The 23,996-nt window shown below is 31.8% G+C and overlaps 2 protein-coding genes across 2 annotated transcripts; both read left to right on the top strand.

Annotated features, from left to right (window-relative positions):
- Positions 1–7,373: 7,373 nt before the first annotated feature.
- Positions 7,374–9,963, top strand: LOC121132289 (putative protein MSS51 homolog, mitochondrial). Its single transcript, XM_040727659.2, has 6 exons — positions 7,374–7,511; positions 8,076–8,336; positions 8,628–8,892; positions 8,952–9,231; positions 9,303–9,606; positions 9,673–9,963. Exons 2-6 carry the CDS (start codon positions 8,079–8,081, stop codon positions 9,781–9,783), a joined length of 1,218 nt encoding a protein of 405 aa, XP_040583593.1. The 5' UTR covers positions 7,374–7,511; positions 8,076–8,078; the 3' UTR covers positions 9,784–9,963.
- LOC121132290 (uncharacterized) lies at positions 9,963–22,510 on the top strand. Its single transcript, XM_040727660.2, has 6 exons — positions 9,963–12,198; positions 20,036–20,239; positions 20,293–20,784; positions 20,854–21,342; positions 21,407–21,649; positions 21,707–22,510. Exons 1-6 carry the CDS (start codon positions 11,952–11,954, stop codon positions 22,135–22,137), a joined length of 2,106 nt encoding a protein of 701 aa, XP_040583594.1. The 5' UTR covers positions 9,963–11,951; the 3' UTR covers positions 22,138–22,510.
- Positions 22,511–23,996: the final 1,486 nt, after the last annotated feature.

Genomic DNA, 23,996 nt, shown 5'->3' on the forward strand with positions numbered 1-23,996 from the left:
TTTTTTGGTGGAAATAAAAAAAATATCGCAAAAATAGAGGTCAAATTTTTTTTGAAAGAAATATATTCTAGAGAAAAAAAAGGTAATACCGGCAAATTATTTGGCAACGCAAAAATATGATTTTTTTTTCTAAAAAAATTATTTGCTTTTGAATAACTATGAATTTTTGAATTTTTTTTTGAAAAAAAATTAATATTTGAAATTTTTTTCCAAAAATTTTTTTTTTTTTTGTCAACAGCGGTAGATTTTTCAAATTTCATTACAAAAATTCAATTTTTAAAGTTCCAAAAACCAAGTTTATCCCCCCCCCCCAAAAAAAAAAAAATAATCCTCCAATTATGATTGAACCATGATATTTGATCCCTTAAAGTTCACTGATGTATTTTCAACTTTGATCTTATTTCTTTAATTGTTTTTACTACTATTTTCCCGGAGGAATTGTCGCAACTATTTTCTTCATTTAGTAACTTAAATGGGAAGAAGAGGGGGGGGGAGTCTAGAAAAGCATAGTAAGTTGTTGAAACTGTACAAGAATGTGAGTTTTACTCTGTGCAAAATTCCTTTCTAATTAGTATCATAATGGGACATGATAATTATAGGGGAAAATTGAAAATAAAATAACAAGAAAAGTGTAAAAAATGGCACTTTTAGGCGGATATACATGAGTAGGTTATAAGGAAGGCTATTTATTGACACATTTATAAAACACTAGTAGTAGTATCCGGCATTGCCCGGATTTATTAGGCATCGACAAAGAGACAAACTTTGTTTAAATAATATAGAAGATTGCTCCTCAAGAAATCACGACTGTTAACCTCTCTTTTACATGAGCAACTTCACATCTAGTTACTCAATACTCAGATGTTCTCTCCCCAAGAATGAAATAATAACAGTTGATAATTTTATGAATATGACGTGAGGAGCCTGGGAGTGCTTTAGTCTCCTGAGCATTGGTCAGGGAATAGGTGTAAATTACCCCAGATCAGGTGATTTTGAACATTTTTAGGGGTAATGTTATTTCTATGCCATTGAGAAAGACTTTTACTATATAGTGTTAAATGGAATAAACATCTTTTAATTATTAATGTAGCCGCCCTTAACACTACTCCAGGGGAGAGGGTCTGGAGGGACTGTAGCAGCCTCCTTAAATCAAAGATTATTTGTTTTTTACCATATTTTTATTCGTCAAAAAAGATAAAATATGTGTAAATAAATATTTTAAAGGATTTCTTTTGTAAAAAAAAAGTCATTCGGCGGCAAATTATATAACAAAGGAAAATTTTAACTTTCGAATTTATAAAAACCAAGCTCCAATATTCTGGAATCTCAGAGATCATTGGACCTCGTGGAAGTGTCGCTAACAGGTTGACATGAACATGGACACAGGTTTATACATCTATTCATTTGAAAATATTAAAACTATAGGCTCAAATATCAAATTAATTAAAAGAAAACAGTAGATTTCTATGTAAGTGTAAAGTAATGATGGAATAAGTCTTCTTACGATTTTGGTATTGCGTTAAAAACAGAAAAACATAGCAAAAAGGAATTTTTTGTTAACTTATAAGATAAATAGTTGTTGTACAGTATGTTGCTCCTTTTTGGCTAGGCAAATTTATATAAAGTGAGAAAGAAATCCAGACGGAAAACTAATTATTTGCAATCAAACTCCTCTTCTTTTTTATTTCTTTTAGATAAAATCTAAAATCAAATTTCTGGCAACTTCAAACAAACATTGTTTGAAAAACAAATACAACATTTAGCCTGCATTATAGTTCAAAAGTATAATAACTTATGAATCTTGTTGTTATGAAATTATGAAAACGTGACCCTGTTAATTTTTCCGTTAATTTTTTTTTACATAACGGCGGATAGTATTATTATCATCTGTGATTTTATGTCGAAATCCTAGTTGGAATTAGAGTAGAATTGAGGATCGACATTGGATTAATCCTAGCATAGATGTTTTCTATATTTTGCCACTGTGTATAAAAGTTATGATATTTTAAGTTTTTAAGTATTTTTAGTAAAAATATCAGTAAAATATCAATAAAAATAACAAGATAATTTTCCTCATTTCAAGGAAAAACTAACCATTTGGCAAAGAAAGAAACAAACATTGAAACAAAGGAATCCTGAAACAAACAAGGGTTTAAGGGTTCATTTCTATTAATGTTTTTTATGAGAGTTGCTAAATATGGAGTGGGATTATGTGTATTTCATTTCCTCTACAGCTCCTGGCAGCTGCGCTAACAGAACGTCATGACAGCTATACTGCTCTTCTCCTAAACACTGTTCAAATTCTCCACATTACAACGTTCATTTTTGGTTTCTTATATTTTTACATACTGGCAGATAACACCAGAGAAACCCTAATCTTTTATCAGTTTGAGTCCTGATAAAAGATACATCAATTTAAAATAATCATTTACTCAATTATATATCTAAATAAGTACTTTTAATTGATGTAACTTCCTTCTAACTCAAAAAGTATGTCAGATTTTGACAAAAAAAAAAATTAAATAAATATGCTTAAGTATTTGGGTGTCATAGTTAGTTAGTTTTTTAAATGTATTTACAAATAAATGAATAAAGATCATTAAAATGTAGAAAAATAGATAAAAAGTACAAAGATGTTGTCGTTGTTTCACTTTTCAAGACGTTCAAGACATACTCAAAAATTCCCTAAAAAGTTCCTGATATTGTCATTACTTTTTTCTATACGTCAATACGTCGAAAAAAAAATGTGGAACAAAGAAAATGTAAAAACAAAGAGATCTAAGAGCATGCACGTCTTTATCTGTATTGTATCACGCAACCTTTCCTTCAAAGCGAAACCCAAAAAAAAGGCCAAATATCATCTGGTAGTTAGCCTAATAAGTCAATCATTGCATATTCGCAGATTATCACTATTATAATATTTCTTTACAATTTTTAAAATGAATTACTTATATATTTTGTAACACTAAAATCCTACATATTATTATTTTATTTTTTTTGGATACTGTATTATAATATTGCCTTGTAATATTTCATTAAAATAGTAGTTATACATTTATATTTGTGTATAATAGCCAAAATTTCTTCATATAAATAATAAAATGGACAATATATCTACCATATAATCGACGAGGGATCAACAAGAAAGTGTATTAAGTATGGCTTTAAAGCTTATTACTTTGTTTATTTATCAAAAAGAAAAAATTATGAAATAGCCAGAACTGATGACGTATCATGTGAGACGAGGGAACCAACAGCTGATATCAAAATATATAGGGTAATTTTTGTATTAGCGAGGTAACGCCGTGATATATTATCATTCAGGGAGTTGTATTCTTTTGCCGCAATTCGGAGCCACTTTCTGTGTCTTTGTTTACAAACGAATATGGTAAACAACGTCTTTTTTTTTTTTTCTTTGTTCCATTTTTTTTTCAGTTCCGAAATATCCTCATAAAAATCTTCCGCTCTACATTTTGAACGTTCATCGTTTAGTCCACTCTACGTTTTGTATTACGTATGACATTTTGTCCGTTCTACGTTATACCCGAACAACCTTTTTGTAGATACCTAATAACTCCGAGCAATGTCAGGTACTCCTGTTTCTTCAAAGTAAAGTTATTGTTATAAAAAAATGGAGATAAAGACTTGAAATGATTCATAATGTAAACTCCTTCACAAAATATATCATAATTAAAAAAATAAATGCTTTTTGTAGGGACGTTGAAATGAAGTTGTCTGTTTGTTTACTTAATTAACGGATTTTTAAAGTATTGAGAATCGTAAGGAAATTTTTGACAAGCAATTAAGTATGAGTGAAATAAAAGGTAGGAAATTCAATGAAAAACAAAATCTTGTGACAATTTCCTTTCATAAAAATTAATTTTTTCTGTTTGAAGAAAGGAGTGATTGACATTGTAGATGACATATTTTGAATAATATCAAAATTAAAGACGAGGATGTTGAGAAAATATACTGATTTAGAGTAAATATTTAGCAACTCAAATGTGAATACAAATCATATTTATCTCCTCTGTTGCCTTGTTTGTTAGTTACCAAGATTACGGTAAAAGTTACGGATCAATTTTAATCAATCTTTGTACGAAGATTATATATGGTCACAGTAAGAGGCCATTACATTTTTAGAGGTCAAAGCCAAATGCTATTGTATCAAAAATCGTAAAAAAATAAATAATCGACCATAATTTTGAAACAAAATGAGAAACATAAGTCAATTTTATCTAAGGGAAGGAATTGCGCTCAACCGAGTGCTCATGCTAGTTCATGCGTCAAAACTTTTTATTCAGAGGTTTTAGATGAGTAAAACTTTTATACAAAAAGATGCAAAATTTAACTATCAACATATTTTATTTTATAGGAATGAATGATTAGAAGGTTAATTAAGTATAAATTGCCTTTCTTTGCAAAGTTCTTCAAAAAATTTTGGGTCTTCCTGTATAAATCCGGTTCCATTTACCAGAGTTAACATTCTTAAATGCATGCAAATATGATGGCTATAATTTTAGCTCTCTAGCTTAGTTATCTTTGGAGTTTTTGTGTGTTCAAAAAAGCTAGCAAATTTCAAATAACGTAAATGTATTGAAAAAATCGGGGTTTTTTTTGTTTTGTTTTTTTGTATAGGTCATTTTTGCCAATATTTATTTTTAAATAAATATAGACGTTCCACACCAGATCCACACATGATAGCAATTGACTGTATTTCTAAGAAAACTTTAAAATCTCTCCTCTAGAATGAAACCACTCCCACCTCATAACTAATTATTATACAGCCTGATTTCCACGTATTGTAAAAAAAGAAGTTATGTTCCTGCTTCTCGTATTAGTAAAATATTAGAATAACTTTTCCTGTAAAATTAAAATTGTAAGTATTTGAATAAAATGCATACTTGAGTATTCATAGCACAAGAAAGACAAAAGAAAAGAAAAAAGATGAAATTCTTTAAATAAAACTAATTTACGAGAAGAAGAAGAAACTTTCAATAAAGGAAATGAGAATAGGAAAGGAAGTTTAAAAATGAAATGTGGGTCATCAATTCAAGGACATTCTACTTTGGGAATATGAAGGTGGATATTTATGCACCCATCAAAATTATTAATAAGTTTAGACAATTGCAAATTTATCCTCAAAAATAAAAAAATACTTATTCCAGTATCAGGCTGCGGGCGTTGTTTAACAACAACGAACATTGAGCTCCTGTAGGACCTTCTTATTTGTGTTGGTGGATAGCCAGAAGTATTTGGGCTCAGTTAACCCTCCTTTAGGTAACATCCTATCACGTAGTTAATGAACTTGGGTTAAACATTAACACAAATATTAAGGAAACTTTAATTCTTGATACACAGATGACATATACTCAAAATTACGCTAAAAAATCATTAAAAAAATAGATTTAGGTATGAACAATATATGATTTGTGATTATTATGGGGGAAATATTATAATTTCATTTTTGATATAAAACTTTGACAAATATTAATTATAAATTTTAATGAACTAAAAATGTACTCATTAATTTTAATGAGATTGAGTGTGATATATTGGATAACAGCTGATATTAGATTTATAGCCAATGTGTATACCTTAAATTGAAAAAAAGGAATTAGACAAAGCAAAAGAACGTCTTAAAAGTGAAAAAATTCACAAAACCTTTATTAAAAATTTCATAATTTGCGAAAGGTTCCTAGAAGATACATTTTTGGCAGGAACTAAAAGTTTGTATTTATCCTGACAGATGTTTAGGGAGAATATTAATGGCGTTTCTAACATTAAATTCTATTCTAAGCAGATTACAAGCATTTTTATTCAAATTGGGGGTCCGGAAAATCCCAGTATACCAACGAAGGGTTAAAATCATGGCATCGATCTACAAAGTATTTATTCCACATTCCTGGAAAATGTATTTTGACCTTGTTGAGATCCACGCAGGCTGAGACAATGTTGAAATTGTAAAATACTTCAACCTGGCCAGGTCCTTTGTATGTAGAGTCAGGTAGAACAAGGTAGAAAAGTCTGATGTACCAAAAGTGAAGCAGACAAAAATTCAAGATACTGTTTAAGAGTTTGGAGACATAATCCTCAGAAGGGCACATGATTCCATCATGTTTATTCCCCGTGCTCTCAAACTCCTGGAAGATCATATCAAACCCTGGATTGGGTAAATTTTAGGCGGGAGGTCATTCGTCTTGCAAGGAGACAAAGAAAACCCTGACCTGATTGTCAATTTTTTTTTATTGACTCTGTTGGAAAGTATTAGTTTGGTGCGCTCCATTGGGTCTCACTCAAAATTTTTGAGGGAGATTGGAGCACGCTCATCATTTTAGAAGAGCAATAAAATCGCTCGAATGTTCCCTCATTTATTTAAGTCTGTAATATTTTTTCTGTTTCTACCTCTTATGAGATAACATCATAGAATTTGAGAGATAAAGAGTAATTTTAAAGATTGCAAGAATAGAGGGTTAGCTAATTATAAGGCTTAACTGGATGATAGCGCACGATATACATGTCACCTAAGACAGTGGTTCCTACTTTTTGTTTCTACGGCACACCAAAGGACAAATAAAAATTTATTGACACTCCTATTTCAATTAAACCAATTATTTGGATTATTATAAACTATTGCAAATAATGTATGGTTGTCACAAATTGTACAGCACACATAAACTTGCAATATATTGAATTTAATTGGAATCAGAAAAAGTTATTAAATTCAAATACACCTATACTAGCGAAAAAATTAGCACCGCTCATTTTTATTGAGCGGGGGTGGGCTCATTGCTATAAAAAACGAGCGGGAGAGTTTTCACAAAATTAGTAGTTGAGCCGGAGCGCACTAAATATTTCTTGAGAAGAATAATGCTTTGCTTATTACTGTAGGGCGCAGTTGAGAGACACATCAACAGATATTTTCCTGCAGCACAAAATCAAAGCTGATGTCCAGGATCACAGAAGAATTCACGAATCTATCAAAGGAGACCGTCATCAAAACTTGTTCCCGTTTACAAGGTTAAGTCAGGTCATTATTGACGCCAAATGCCATTATATTGAATAATGATTCAAAAAAAAATTGATTCATCTTTCATTTAGCATTGGTTTTTATTAAAATCAGATGATTCATTTAGGAGAAAATCCTTTTTTTTTTAAATCGTGTTGGTTATTTAATATACATAGATTGCACCCTATATATTGCCTCTGAGAACAAGCCCTTACAAATTCAATTCCACCTATGACTACATACAATAATCACTTTGTAACTTCTTTCATGTTTATAAACAGGGAAGTCATCTCACAAACTGCTTTCTCAGGCTTTTTCATGACTCAAGAAGTGACTATGACCCACCGGCCGGTTGATACCCTACATTCAGAAAAAGGGGGAAAAGTTAGGCTCTCTTCCAAAAACTTCAAATAGAAAACTTCTTATTTCTTCTAGAGGAAGAAGCGTGGAGATATATTTACACTTTAAACGGCATTTATCACCCTTCATACTCCGTGGTTAGGTAAGTCTCTTTTACATATTCAATACATTATCTAATATCCCCTTTGAAGACATAGAAATTGATATAAAGTTCCCTTCTTTAAATTTGTATTTCACAAAAATAACATTGAATGCAAATAGTCACTCCATGATGGATCGCTTACTTGAACGGCATAAGAGTTCAAACTCATATAGAAGATTTTGTGATTCATAATCAAAAACAATTTTCTCTTAAATCATTATTATAATTGATTTCAATTATTTTCCAAGGGAATATAACTTAACTTTATTGTAAAAAATAAGAGCACAATTATGTTTGTATACATATAATTGGATATATTTTAAGTTCCACTGTTAGATTTGAGTTCGATATCCGTATCTAGAAAATAGATATAATATTTAACATAACTTCTTACAAGAATAAAATATATTTATGTGCCAAAATTTGTAATAAAAATAAAAACTACTCAAATGTAACATTAAATGATGTTAATAATTAGAGCAAAATACGTAGAATAACTAGCTTTTAATATTTCTATAGGAGAAACATTCATAGTAATTTTGTCTATAATTTATTCGTTATCAGTTCATGATGGCCGGAGGACTAGGAAAATATCCTCCTTCAGAGTTCAGTCAAAAGTACGGTCCCGTACTTGCTCCAAAAGGAAAATTAGTGAGTCCCAAAGATGTCTTTGGTAAAAAAGGCGAAGAGGGTCTCTTTGGAGAGGATGTAAAAGAAAAAACCATTCAAGCCTTTCAATTGACAGTCAAAAAATGCGAAAAGCTAAACATACCAGTCGCTTCACCAGCACTCAAAGAAGATCTTGAGCGTGAGAGAATTGATCAGGTACTGGTTTACATACATTTGTTGTAACAAAAGGGAACTTCTTCCCTTGACATTTAGATTCATTTGAGCTGTATAAATGGAAACGCAATTAGGATGTTAGTTCAAGCGTAAATTAAACTATAAACATCCAATTTATTTATTTTCTACATACATACATTTGTATGCAAAAGCTATGCTCCATTTGTGTGTTATTTTTTTTTAGAAAAAAGGCAGAGCCATCTCAAGAATCTAACGAAGACTAATTCCTTAACAAAGACTTGTAAGCATGTATACATTCCAATTTCTAAATAGATTGTAGAATGCTTCCCTCATACCCTCCCCAAAGATCTTCCCGACATCCTTCAAAAGTCAAAATGGAGTAAGCCTGCAAAAGAGGTGGAAACCTGGGAGACATGGTGGGAAATCCATGAAAAGATTTTGAAGAGCCTTAAAAAACAAACAAAGCATATACGGGCATGGTGGGAATTTTGTGAGATCCCCTGTCCTGGAGAGGAAGAGATCCTAAACTCCTTGAAACGACTTGTATCTGGAGTATTGTCGCATCCCATTACCATTGGTATGTGGGATTCATTGTTCTATTTTTTATGTATAAGCTAAAATAATTATTCAATATAGGAATGGCAGTTGTGAATTATACACCTAAAAGGAAAAAGAATTATCCTAAATCCGTGCATTTAGTGGGTACCGATAGGCCAGAGGCAACTATGATTTATGCTGGATTTTATCACGAGATCCTGGCAGCTAATCCTCTTCATCCCATCAAACTTACACTTGTAAGCCCAGACGACGCAAATCAACAACTTTCAAAGGATTGCTCCCCAGATTCCCCCATGCTCATCAATCCCAAATGTAAACTAACCGCATGGTACGGTCTTTACCATGATTTTTGGGAAAAGTAAGGAATATTGCAGTGAATCAACCGTAAATATAGAATGACTTAATCCCTTCACTCTTCCATTACTTAAGGTACATTACGGCACAAATAGTTGAACAACCCGACTTGGTTGTAGGTATTCATCCAGGACTCCATGCGGATGGAATCTATGAATTCTGGGAGCCAACGCTGGAACTCCTTTTGGACATGAATATAAAAACTGTTTTTACAGTCTTAAGCAAAGAGGAGTATGTTCAAACTCTTGAAAAGCTGGATGGACTTTTTTGTAAATACATTTATAAGGGGTTGAACCCCTTTGGATCAAAACATGTTAAACAAACACATCACGACGCCAAGATTATGTGGTCATCTAATCAGTACATGGTTGTATTTAAGGTATGACTCTCCTTTTGGGAACGATATAATTCATCACAGGGTTGTTGTTCTTTATTCTCCTTGTAGGGTCGAACAATCGATTTGAAGACACTCACTTTGATAGAGGATCCAGTTGAAGATGATTTGGACAAGGCTGAGAAGGAGTTTGAAAAGCTCTTGGAGGCCAATGGAGAGTAAATCAAATCCTCAAAATTATAATTTACTTGGACTTTATAATTATATATTTATTTTTTTAATGTAAGCCTACGGTTAAACATGTAATAAGCGCAAATATTAATATACTGTTAAATTAATTAATTATCTTATACTAATGTTCATTTAATTGTAATAAAGAAAAATATTCGTAGCATGTGAAAAGCAGGCTCTTAATTATTATTATCTATATTAATAAAGCAAGATCTGTCTGCATGAATATCTGCATGTCTGTATATATGAAAACGAGTCACCGGGTGCACTGTATATAGTGCTCCATGATGTATATCAGTGTATATCTATAACAAGAGGACATTTTCTGTGTTTTTTATTGGTATCTTATGTTAAAATTTGACTAAATTATAAACGGTGGTATGTCAAAATGAATTTTGTTTGTGTTTATTAGTGAGCGCTCTAGAGATTAAAGTACTCATCAGTCATCCCAACATTTATTTTTCTTCTTTAGCTCTTACTATTAATACTTTATACTTGACACCCAACATGAATTAGTATGAGTATTGAGTAACTACGTGTGAGTATGCTCATGAAAAAGGGTGTGTAACATAAAAGATTTATTGAAGAGTTATTTTCTATATTATTAACAGAAGAAATTGTAATTTAGCCGACCCCTAATTACTTCAGGCAATGCTAGTTAATATATTTAATTCAAAAATGCTTCTTTCAAAACTTCATTAAATCAAGTATACCTTTACTTATCATGGGGAAACCCTCGTCAGAGTAGGCAAATTGATGAGTCAGAAAAGAAGAAATTACTTTTCTTAAAAATCCCTCTTTAGAAGAAATGTATTTTTTTGTCTTTGTCTTTACCACAGTTATTTAAATGGTATGCTAAAAAAAAAGAAACCAAAAATGAACGTGGTCACCCTGATAATTTGAAGAATGTTTGCGACCAAAGCATCTGTCATAACCAGGGATGCCAAACATAATTTTAAATTCTACAATTTACAACTTTATTAGGCAGTGTAGCATTTTTTCATTATTCCCTCCCCCTCCATAAAAAAACTCAATAATCAACACGGAAATTCCATGAAAATAGTAAAACTATACAGATTTGAGACTCACCTTAAATCCGTTATATACATATCATATTCTTCTTGACCATTAATAATATCTCCTGATAAAAGTATCCAAATCCTTTTTTTCGTGAGTTTTAAGAAAAATCTTATGCACTCATCTTTGTATCGTTGTTGATAAACATTTCCATGTTAAACTTTCATAATTAAGGCTATAAGAGACTGTCAGTTAGAACATGTTCCACCAATCTTTCTAATATATTGTTAAGCCACAATTAAAATCAGACGAAACGAAAACAAGATCTGTACAGAGTAGAAAATGACTAAAGAAGTCGTAAGCTCTTAACACTTAAGATAAACAAAGTTTGCGCCCGTGTCAGTGTCTTTAAGACTATAATGACCCTTGGCATCTCTAGCCTTGATCTCAGCCCAATGCACTTTACAGCTTAACATATCTTGGGGAAGAATATATGCCCCACTTCCCATTTAAATTGGGATTCGCTCCGAGCTGTACACCATGGACAAGACCTTTATCGTCAAGAGCTACCAATCTGGTCGGCGGTGTGTCGAGACTATCATTACATGTAAAAGAGTACTTATTGGATAAAAAATATAGCTAAATCTAGTATTGAAACAATTTAGAAAATTGGTTTTGAGTCGTCCTTTCCCTTTTTTTTTTGGCAATTAGGCATGGTACAAGGAGTTTTGGGACCCCACTCTATAAATGGAATCAATATCTATTCATTTTCATGTTCCACGCGTGATTTACCGAAAGAAATCGCATATAATCTCAATTTCATCATGTGTTTCTTATGCATATTGTAGTATCTGTATCTATCTATATACGTGACAAAATGCCTTGAAATATAGAAATACTGCATAGTATATTATTATTGAAATAAACCTGTTATATCCACACTCACACACATACCACCATATTATACAGTCAAAACAATTGTATCCGTACGGGCTCAAAGTAATACGCACATACCATTATATCCGGAACGCTTACCTTATATCTAGTGAAATTAAGAAACGGATAATAAACCTGAAGAATATTTTATGTATTTATCTCTCTTAAATGGATATTAGTCGTCCTCTTCCAACCATACTTGAGTGATGTGGGCGCATACAGTCATAATAATGCTGCTGGTTCTAAAAGGAATTCATGGCAATCATTCCAAAAGTTCTACAAAGGATATACTAGTATCCTCCAAACAGAAACTCAGGGAGCATTGGAAGGAGTATACGTTGGAATCCCTTCCAAATGCATCTACCATTCCAAAGACTGTACTTGAGCAACTCGGAGTGGATGTGTTCTTCTCACTTTGGTTTGTCTTTTTAAATGATCAAATCCCAAGAACAGGTAAGCCTTCTTTTGTTCTCCACTTATTACTACTAAATATTGTGTGCAAAGCATTGGCGATGGAGCCATAGGGTACCATTGGGTCCTACTTTTTAATGAATTTTTTGTAGCTATCGTAATATAAAATTATCGTTTGTCAAAAAAAAAAATAATAACGCACAAATTTTAGAATTAAAAAAAGAAGTTGATTCGTTCAAATTTAGTCCCTAAAGAACTCTATAATTTGACAAGATTTTTTTTTGTTTTCAAATAAAAAAATCACTCAAATTTAAAGGGTTACAAAAAATTTAAACTCTAAAAATTAAAAAAAAAAGTTATTTGGCATTTGTACAACAAACAAAAACATTCTGTGAAAACTGCAAAAAAATCCCCTCCGCAAAAAAATCCAGCAGGGGTCTCTGATGACGTCACTATCATATAATTTGCCCTCTAAATTTGAAAATAGACTCCCTTGGTGCAAAGGTCCTTGTAATATACTTATTTTTCTTTAAAACTAAGGTGAAAATCTATTGTTATAACAGGTAAAGTAAAAAGTTTTGAGTGTTTTTTCACTTTACTTTGAATATAAATTTAACATAGTTAAGATTATCCGATTTATATGGTTCAAAATGGTTTTCTGGCTAATTTTCAATTCCTGAGCAATGGAATAAGTGCTCACATACTGGTCCAACTCGACGATTTCCATTATTTTATCCATATCCTCGACGTCCACATTACTAGAACAGAATCGTTAGAATCGCCTCTTTGCCTTAGCATTTGGTACTGTATTGTGTCCAAAAACAACACACACAAAAAAATGGCTGCCTCATCCGCCGGTTCACCTTGGTCGTAGTGATACTGAAAAATGTATCGAATTAAACTAACTGCAATTTAGCTGTAGAGTTTTACTCATGAAATATAGGAAAATCCGTTAATGGCTTCAATTTCTAAAGTACAAAAATCGATTTTTCAATTCAATTATAGTTTGAAATGTGCTAAATTCTTTAAGCCCGATTGGCACTCTTGTACCCATAACAATACAAAAGGGCTAAAATTTGGTGTCATCAGATCCAATGTTATACAAAAGTTATAAATTATAAGTTTCTGGAAAAAACAACATTTTTAAGACCTTTGCAAATTCACACATAACTAATTATTCAGTCAACTAATTATCCAAGACTATAAAATAAGATATGTTGCCGATTAAATTTTGCATCTTTTTGTATAAGATAGTAATCCCTTTAGAACCTTTTAATGAATACTTATTTAAAGATAAGTGAAAAAATCCCCAGGGACGGCACCTATCTGAAATGTGTATAACAAAACTTTAAATGGATTCTATTTTTATGAAACAAAAAATATAACTTTTATGATTAATAAAACTTGTTTTTTTAAATGAAGTCAGGCTGATGCACCCTGTATATGTACAAAGATAATAATACTGTTAGTTATTTTTACCTTATTTTAGTGATGACTGAGAGAGAAACACACAATAACCGTTATTAAAACAAATTGAAAGATTTCTAAGACGTTTATACATATACAATATACATTTAATAAATACAATAAAAGCTATAACGCTTATTTGGAGACAATTAAAGTTCCATGGACGTACCACCAATCCGTCAAATTCGTAATATTGTTCTTATATATATAAACATATGTATGTGTCCAACTTGCACATGGCATTAGTTATTACTTTTCATTATTACACATATATAATTACTACATTTGCATACAATGATCATAATTATATTTGACCATACTACACTTTAGATATACTGGCCAATGTTGCAAAAGGAATACGGAGTACTAGCGGTAGTAAAAACAAACATTGCAAGGAAGCTTCAGTGTTACTCCCTGTTTTTCATGAACATATTCATACGTAGTTAATCAATACTTGGATGATGTTAACTCCTCTAGAATAAAATAATAATAAGCACCTTTAAGATGTCATTCACATCACGTCAGCCTTTTTGATGCTGGCCATTAAGGGGGCCTTAACACCACCTCAAATACTGAACTATTGCCCATCAAAATGGTACCAAAAATAAGAGGAATTAAAATTTACATTCTATCAAAAATCTTACCATATATGGTCTAGTTTTATGATATATCTGACCCTTATATACGTTAAAAATTTGTTATTCAAGGAAATATATAATAATAATTGCATTAAATCTTTGGATAGTTTTTAAGAGTAAAATGACTTATTGATATTGTTTAACTTGTCGTTGCACTTGGCCACAAATTACTTTCAATGTTATTTTTATGTCAGAGTGACTCCTACTAAATTTTTTTAGACATTATTATTTTATAAAATTGTAAAGAAATTACTCTTAAACTATCAAAATTCGCAAAAATAATAACATTTGGCCTACTATAGGTATTTTTTATCAAATAAAGATGAACATATTTATTTCTAATAAAGAGAACATATTTATTAATTTCAAAATTTTAAACCTACCCCTAAATATTTTTCAAAAGGATTCAAAATTAGCCAATGATATCAATGATACCAAATGGAACATTTGGGTAACTTAAGAATTTAAAAATATGCTTCTCCCTATTGTAAAAGTACTCTTTTGATTTTTTTTTTTTGTCAAATAACAATTATTTCGTTTACATCGACACATTTCTTAAACTTTGAATTTCAATCATCAGTTGATAGATACAGAAATTATAAATACATTCATATGTTCTCTAAACAACCCTCAAAATAACTTTGGATTTACTGACAATTGAACTTAATTGACATTATAAAAATTTTAAAATTATGTTTATAAAATAACAATGATTCAATTTGAGTCAATGTTTTTACTGACCAATTGTAATAATGGGTGAACAAATAAAGCAACCTGATTAGTTCAAAAACTCTTAAACGTCGTTTTCATATTTTACAAGGCCTAACCTTTAACTCTGAACCGCTTTATCAATATTAACATGTCAGTAATATAATTCATCTACATTAGCTCAAATTGGCTGAAAATGAAATCTATTTACAAGTCAATTTTAAGTCTAATTAGTATATACTCGTAGCGGTCGAGAGAAAAATAAACAATTCACCCTAAAAGGAAGACTATGTTCCTAACGAAGTCCCCCATATTCTCCTCTTTTCATGGTGCAGCTTCTAATTTTAAATCAATTAGAATTGAGAACTACTACATCCCACATTCCTTGCCTTGAGTGTCCTCTTGCAGCACGTTACATCACAAACACAAAAATGTACAAAGTATTTTGTTGTTAGCTCTCGATTTTTCTGCTTCTTCTCCTCTAATTAGTGTTCTGAACGTTCATTGGTTGAATTAAATTTAGAAATATCATGAATGTTATTCTGTTCTTCTTCTAAACATTCTTCAAATTATCAGGGTGACCATGTTAATTTTTGGTTTTCTCTTTTTAGCATATAAGCAGATCATATTATATTAAAGTAAAAGGCTCAAGGGTAAAAGCGGACAGACAAGATATCTACAACAATAACAAAATATAAGGGCAAGAAATAAGGTCTTCATCTACAGCTATTGCACCGACTGATATATATATAGTTGTCGTTCTCTTATGATTACAAATGTTCATTTTTAATAAAATAGTTGTTAATATTTTGTTTTATTATCTTTATAAAAGAATTCAATTACAATTTTTTTTTTTTTTTTTAAATATAAAGTTCAAAAAGAACGGAATTTACTTTTTAAATAATAAATACTCAAGTGAGTTTTACACTATAAATTCAATAATATTATTAGAAAATAATACATTTAAATAATTGAGTACAATTAAATGTTGTTCAAAATCAAGATAATAAGTATTGGCTTATTATGATAAATAATGCAATTCAATACCTTTAAAATAGACCTTAATGCAGCTGACAATTTTAAACCAATCATCAAAGAGAAGGAAAAAACCTGTTCTTCTTGTATTGAGTGTCTATTCTTTCCCTTGAGTCATTTAGTAATAAGTAGTGGGGGGGGTATTTGACAATGAGGGTCAGCTCGCTATGTATAAGTGTAAGTCCTAGTTGGGCTCGGAGTAGAATTGAGGATACACATCAGAGCAATTCCAGTCTAAATGTTTTTATAATACATGGAATGGGATTTGTGATTATTTCCTTCCTATCATGACTGTTTGAAGCTCATATAATTAAACGTAATCATTTTTCTAAGCTCATTTTCCCCCAAAAAAATTCAAATTTTTAGGACTAACACGTTCATTTTCGGTTTCTTTTATGTTTACATACCGCAAGGACATATCTTATATTGCATTGCTCATACTGCAGATAATATTCAACAAACATTGTGCATTTTTATAATTATTTTTATAAATTAATTAGACCACTAAAAAGCATTGCATGTAAACATTAAGTGATTGAATGTTTATTATTATGCATATAAATATTGCGAAATTTATCAAAGAATACTGCACTCCCAATTAGGCACTTTGTGTTTACAAGAAAGTAATTATTTTCAAGCTTGTATGAGCTACTCTGTCAAAGAAGGTACCAGGGTTTATTTTTTATATGTACCGAGTGGTTCATTAAAATCTGAATAATCCTTTGAATTTTCAACTTCATCATTAACAATAGAATTTCAACAAAATTAATATTATAAATAGATGTGCGTCTGAGCTCTCTTAATCATTAATGTGGACGTCCTTAGCAGCAATGATGGGTTCCAAGGGCAGAATACCTATCACCCACTGTGGATGTAGTCCTCTGTCATAGCGGCCCAGTGCTGGCTGACAGTAGCTTTGAGGGCCTTGGAGTTTGGATCACGGGCACTGCAGGGCTTCCACTCGACATGCACCCAAAATGGGTAGTCGAGTTGGCTGGCATCAGGGCTGTAGGAGGTCTCATTTTCTCTCGTCTTTTTCAAAAGCTAGAGAGCTCAAAATTGTTTTGTGTTGTAATTAATTATTTACGCTTTAATATATCGAAATATGAGTTGATTTCAATCTTTAACCTTCATTATTTTTTTGAATTAGCAAATGTTCAGATTTCAATTGACCACCCGGTATATAAAGAAAAACTTATTTTGCGGTATTGCAAAGGATCAGATCCCATTGTTATTGCATTTTTACCTGCCTGGCCTCGTGAAAATCTTAACATATATATTCTTAGTACTATAAGAAAATTATATTTTGTACCAAAATTAATAATGAAGGAGGGGGAGGGGGGGGGGATATTTCGAATACATCAAAGGATTATTGCAAAAATAAACTATATTAAATATCATGATAGATTTCAACAACAATATTCACATTCAAAATCGTAAATAGGACATAAATTATTATATTTTAAGTGTATTGTCAACTTGAGTTGATTGATTCGATTCCATAAATTAGAAGCGGAAAAAAGAAATTGAAGTGAATAAACAGTACAGCCAATTTAATAGTTTGAAAGCAATAGAGATATTTTTTATTGTGTACTTTGATTCCAAAGTGGAATTACAAATGTTTGTAGTGTTTATTAATAAGACTCCTGATTGATTATCATTTCTCAATTTTGTCAATTACTAACAAATTAATATAATATTACTAGACTTAGAATTTTTGAGCAATTTTCTTCTTTTTTTCCCCCAAAATGAGCAAAAAGGAATACTCAAAACATAAAAATTGAGAAATACGTATTATGTATACGGCTTAAAATTGATAATTTAAAAAAATTATTGTTGTTTTATATTTAAAAATAAATTATCCATAAATTCCGAAATATTAACTCGACAAATCAAGATTGTAAAAATATTTTCATATATAACAAAAGACGCTCATATTATTAGCTGAATTCAGGAGTCTTGTTAGATGGTGGTATCTCATCATCACCACGTCCAAACCTTTTGTAAAAATGGAAGCTCAGGATTTCCCAATTTGGCGCAAAATTATTTTTCCTTTCTTACAAAATTCAAGGGGAATTATCCAATTGTTATTTTTGCATCGAATTTCCACTTCCTCTAATTGACTGTTGTTCGAATCGGGCTCCCTCACATATCCGATCATATAATCATAACTCTGATGGTATCCAATATATAGTTTTACAATCATAAAAGAGCCTAAAGATGCAGGATATTTGGAGGTGGGTTTTCCCTTCGAAAAATATCATTAAAAACTATTGTGTAATCCAACTAGAATCCTAATTTTCTCTATTTATTTCATTGTAGCCTAGAAAAATAAGCAATTACCACACAAAACAAGACAAAGTGAGCATTTTTTCCCCTCCATAAAGGTCAAAGTAAAGCAATTTAGTAATAGTTCTCAAATCCCAAGTTTAAATATTACATATTAGTATATAACATACTTTGATCAAAAATGGGGTTGAGGTTTGATTTTAGGTCCCAAGAATAGGCGGAGTTTGCAGGAAGGCCAGGACCCCCCTGATTTTAAAGTTTTATTATTATACTAGCGATACTACCCGGCATTACCCAGAGCAATTATACGTCGGCTGAAAGACAAATTTTGCTTTCTTTAAAAAATCCACAGTGTTAGTCTCCATTTTTTGTGAATACACTCACAAGTAACAACTAAATTCAATAATACTTTTATCAATTCATATTACCTGTTTTCTCCTCAAGAATGATAAGAGTTTGAAAAAAAAAAAAAAGTTACATAGGATTGGATTATTCATACGAGAGTACTCATCAGTGATGTCTGATGAGTTCTTTAGTTTCTAGAGCCCTCACTATCAAAAACTACTCTCCCTGTAAACAAACTCAATGCTACATACAGGGTGCGTGGACAAAATCGCCACATTTTAAAGACGACATTACTCCATTAGTTGATGTCTGATCCGTCAATTTTTGGTGTTAAATTTTTTCTCGGGTCATAGGTTTTAGTTATTGTTTACCACTTGTAGCGATAGCATCATTTTAAGTGCCCAAGAAAAGTCATTATGTTCAATGAGAGAGATCGTAGGTGCATTCAGATTATGATTAGTGATCACATGAAATTAAGCAATGCTGACATCTCTGGCCTTCTGCCAATGCTAGTTAAAACGGTCAGAAGTCTCAGGAAGCAGCTGGAGGAGTCATCGGATCCCATGGATGTTGTTGACAGGAAGAAGAAGGAGGAAAAGAGCTCCAGGATTGTCCGGGACGTCACCTTCATCAACAAGGTCAGGGACATCATCGACGAGGACCCCCAGCGTTCCATGAGAGCCATGGCAAGAATTTTGTCAGCGACAGGCCGTGGATGTGTCAGCAGGACTCGGATCCGGCCCACAAAGCTAAGTGGACGCAAGAATGGCCGAAGAGCAATACTTTTGCGTTCGTACCCTTCTCCTCTTGGCCTCCCTCATCACCAGATTTGAACCCGTTGGACTACTTTGTCTTGTCCTACGTGGAGAAATTGACCAACTACTCCTTCCATAACACCAAGCAGTCTCTTATCACCTGCATCAAGGAGAAATTCCGTGAGATAGAAGCAGCGCCGATCCAAAATGCCTGTTCTCGGTTTCGTAGCCACATTGAGCGAGTTTTGGCCGCAGACGGCGGCTACATTGAATAAATAGCTGCTCTATATCCTAATAAAGATATTCGTTTTTAATTTATCAATAAATATTATAAAATAACCTTGTAGTTGTTGTTTTTTTGAAGCGACAGATTTTGTCCACGCACCCTGTACAAAACTCCAACGAGAATTAATTCATTTTTACATACCAATATTTATAATCAATTCAAATCGTAACATATACTGCAAATGCATCTGAATTATGATATACATAAGAGAACACTAACAGAAACATTGAGGATCGGTTTCGGAGTGGAGTTTGTGTTTATTTCCTTCCTCTTGTATCTGATTGTTACTAATTATTTAAAACGTCGTGAGAGCTAAGCTGCTAATATACCATCTACTTCCATTAATTTTATTTTAGATTCAACACCATTTACAATCCTTGCGCCAATCAATTACTCCAAAACAAATCCAGAAATATTACTAAATCAGGAAGATATCACGAAGGAAGTAGTGATCAATCATATTATAATGGGTGAAACTATTAGGCCAGAGAGTTTGCTTAATTCCAAAGTCCGTGAGTCTCTGGGAAAACGAAAACTCTCCTTCACCATTGATGCACAAGGTAGGTTCCTATAATAAAATTGATTTTCAATCATTATTTGCCTTATTTGGAAGGTGAGTTATGGGTAAATGATGTTCGTATACTTGGATGGACCATTGTCCCTAATGGAATTATATTTGCACTTGAAGACTACTTATTCACAAAGGAACCTCCATTCTCGACATTGACTGAGAGTCTGCTATCAGATATCTCCCCGATAGAAGAGGAAACAGAAATATCCTACCCTAGGGACATAAAGAACTCTGCCAATATTTCTGTTGCTAACAACAATATTAATAGCTCAGAGGATGTTGAATGGGTTAGGAAGGAAGTATGCCGAAATGTTTCAAATGCTAAAGTGACACTCTTCAAAAATGTATTGATATGTGTTGAAAAGCTTGTTAAAGTTCCTAAGAAGAATTTGACCCATCTCGAAAAACTTCCAAAGTTACTACAAGGAAATTTTTTGAATGACTTTCAAAAGTCATTAGAGACACTCCAGAATATTGCGTACTTCAAGGAATATTTCTCTCATCTTCCAAACAAATCCACCATTTTCAAAAATGGCAAGTAAAGAGTATTATTTAGGATTGACTTAAAAAGGAAGATCCTAATTTTAGATTTTTTATATGCAGACACGTTCTACACGGTTTTGATACCGAATGATGGTGCTTTCAGACATTATCAGCCCATCGATTGGGGCTTTAATCCATTTGATGTGGAATCCTTTGTTAAAGAAGTCGTTTTAAACGCTTTTATAGAGGGTACTATCTCTTCTTCAGGAGAGTATAAATCTCTTTTAGGACAAAGGTACATGATGACGATTGCCAATGGAACAATCACTTCCATTGAAGCGGGTTCCATTTTAAAAAACGAGAATACAAGCACATGCATTGAAGATATCTATATCATCAAATCCCTTCCTTTTGTCAATCATGTAACAATAGAGGATCTGAAACATACACATGGTTACTTAGAGAGTGCCCCTCTTATCAATGCTCCTTTCAAAACATCCCCCTTTTTATCCTATGTGTGGAAAAAACTATCAAAATTAAAGGAGTACTCATATATAGTTGAGTATATGAATGCTACGCTTGATTTTGGAAGCTCTGCTTCAAGTATTAGTAAGTAAATTGAGAAATCTGTTCTTTAATTAAGTGAATGTATCCTTCTTTTTTTTTTCTAAAGATCAGTCCAGGAATAAAGAGGATGGCTACACTTTGTTTGTACCGCGTGATGATGCATTTTGGAGGATATTTATTCAGGATGCAGGAGCTCCAGATCCATTTTTGTTGGATTCGCACTTCCGATTGAGTACTTTAAGGAGTCATCTTATACCAAAACGTCTGTATTTGAATTCCCTAAAAGATAACCAAGTTATAAGAACATCGAATAACAAAACAATTACCATAAAAAAAGAGAATGAAACAGGTATTCGTTTTTTTACTGAATTTTGTACGGATATGATCTAAGACTTTTTTTAAAAAGGGATCATCACCTTTAACGATGGAAGAAATCATCGAATCAATGTTTTAAATACAAATATGAGGGAATCATGGGTGTATAATTTTGGGAATATTATTTTTATCGATAAAGTCTTATTTGTGGAAACTCATGACGTCATTAGAGTAATGGAGGCATCCCTTCTAAAAAAGACTACTTTGATTACAACCCCCTCCTCTACAACAACAACTATTACAACCACTAGAACAACTCAACAAACCTCAACCATTTCAAGTACTATTACAACTCAACCTCGAAGTTCCTTAATTGAGATACAAAGAAAAGAAAGGCCCAAGTATTTGAGAGACATTCTTGGGAGCAAAGTATCCCCAAAAATAATTTATGTCAACAACAAACGAGTTGCAATACTTCCTGAGCATGATTTTGACTCCTTATTTGTTGATAAAGAGTCATAGGACGTTATATTCATAGCAATGGGTCTTTGATATTTAACACGCCGTTACCTTACTCCTAACACAAAAATGTTTCAGGGCGTCCGCAGGGGGGCTGGAGGGGCTGTAGCCCTCTCCAATTTAAGAATTTTTGCTTTGTTAAATGAATACTTTCAGCATGTAGCTCAAACCTTGCTTTGAATGCACTTACATGTTCAATCTATATAAATGTTATAAAAATAATAGTTAAGAGCTTTTGTATATTTTATTTTTTTGACATTACTGTCTTTAGTACTTGAAAAGAGGACTTTCTTTTTTTAAATATATATGTTTTATGTAGATTTTAACTTATTATTCTCTGGTTTTCTGGAATAGATTTAAATATGATATTTAAAAACTGTTTTTTATTCAATAGGGTATAAGATAACTTTAAAAGGATTCTGTAAAGTGGTATGACAGTACGTACCTTTTAGTTTTTACTAGTTGTTTAAAAAAAAAATGCACATGCTGAGAAACAAATTTCACAGTGCCCTCTATGTGAGTAACATACACCTATATTTTATATTAAATCAAATCATCATTGAAGGAGTTGTATTTTTTGCCGCAAGACGAAGACACTCTCTGTCGTTTTTTTGCCGCAAACTAGTATAAGTAAACAATGTTCATGTACAGAAATTCAATTAAAAGGAAACGCCGGCATGCGCATCTCTAGTAAAATAAATGAAATATGTCAAATCCTCTTCAGATTACTAATTTGAAAGAAGTGATCCTACTTTAAATTTGTATTTCTTAGTATAAAGAAGGAATTTTCTTTTCCTTAGAAGTTGTCATTATTATTTAATTTCTGAGTAGTGAACTTCCTTTCCTAAATAGATTCAATTATATTACAAGCCTGATGGAACAATCTTGTGTGATCATAAAAGATGGAGCGTAACTCGTACAATTGGGAATCGACATGAGAAAACATCTAGCAAATGTCCTTGTTGATATCCTTTTCTCCTTCCTCTCTTGTTAAAGCTGATTGTAGCTGATCTAAAGAAACGTCATGTGAGCATTTCTCTCATGCAAAACATTCTTCAAATTGTTAGGGTTACCATGCTGATTTTCGGTTTCTTTTTTTTTAACATGCCCATTCCACAATGGATTTTCATCATTGCAAATTCCACTCTGTATCTAGTGTTACTCCGGTGTTGATCCTTAATTCTACTCTTAGTTAGTCGAACAAGGACTTGCCCTCATAACTAGTGTTATAAATCATAAACATTTTCGGTATGTAAAAAAAAGAAACTGAAAATTAACATGTTTACCCTGATAATTCGAAGAATGTTTGGGATTAAATTAGCTGCAATCAGCTATGAGAGGAATGGAATAAACACAGGCACCACTCCGTATCTAGTAATGACATAAATTACAGCTATTTGGATCCTCAATTATGTTCGGAGTACAACAAGGACTTACATGTATAACTCAACAATAAATCTTCATTGTTTTTTCTTCTTTTGTCACGAACTAATTATTACTTTATACTTATTATTTTCTCTTCAAAAGTAAAAGAATAATGATGACAGCTTTAGTAAATAAAATATATTTTAACGTAGGAATTACAAAAAGAGCACGATCTTTCAATTTCCTTTGTTTTTTTAACCATTGCTTACATTGACTAATTACAAATACATGTTCAATTAGTAAAATAAATTACAATTGGGTGAATTTGATTATCCAGACTATAATTCAATTATACTTCAATTGATTTAATGTCATATTCTAAAGCACTTTTCGGGTAATAATTAATGATGGGACGATTCCAAAAATAAATCCCGAAGCCGATCCCGATTCTTTCATATTTTAAATAATAGTTAAAAAATACCATTTTGCACTAAATT

The sequence above is a fragment of the Lepeophtheirus salmonis genome, chromosome 2 (genome assembly GCF_016086655.4).
Source record: "Lepeophtheirus salmonis chromosome 2, UVic_Lsal_1.4, whole genome shotgun sequence".
Taxonomy (NCBI): Eukaryota; Metazoa; Arthropoda; class Copepoda; order Siphonostomatoida; family Caligidae; genus Lepeophtheirus; species Lepeophtheirus salmonis.

Excerpts from the sequence above, each read along its gene's own strand:
- LOC121132290 (XM_040727660.2), top strand. The coding sequence starts at position 11,952 with ATGTGGGCGCATACAGTCATAATAATGCTGCTGGTTCTAAAAGGAATT. Across the intron at positions 20,785-20,853 it reads ATCCACCATTTTCAAAAATG|ACACGTTCTACACGGTTTTG; the intron begins GCAAGTAAAGAG and ends TTTTATATGCAG. Across the intron at positions 21,650-21,706 it reads AAAAAAAGAGAATGAAACAG|GGATCATCACCTTTAACGAT; the intron begins GTATTCGTTTTT and ends TTTTTTAAAAAG.
- LOC121132289 (XM_040727659.2), top strand. The coding sequence starts at position 8,079 with ATGATGGCCGGAGGACTAGGAAAATATCCTCCTTCAGAGTTCAGTCAA. Across the intron at positions 9,232-9,302 it reads TACCATGATTTTTGGGAAAA|GTACATTACGGCACAAATAG; the intron begins GTAAGGAATATT and ends CCATTACTTAAG. Across the intron at positions 9,607-9,672 it reads AGTACATGGTTGTATTTAAG|GGTCGAACAATCGATTTGAA; the intron begins GTATGACTCTCC and ends TTCTCCTTGTAG.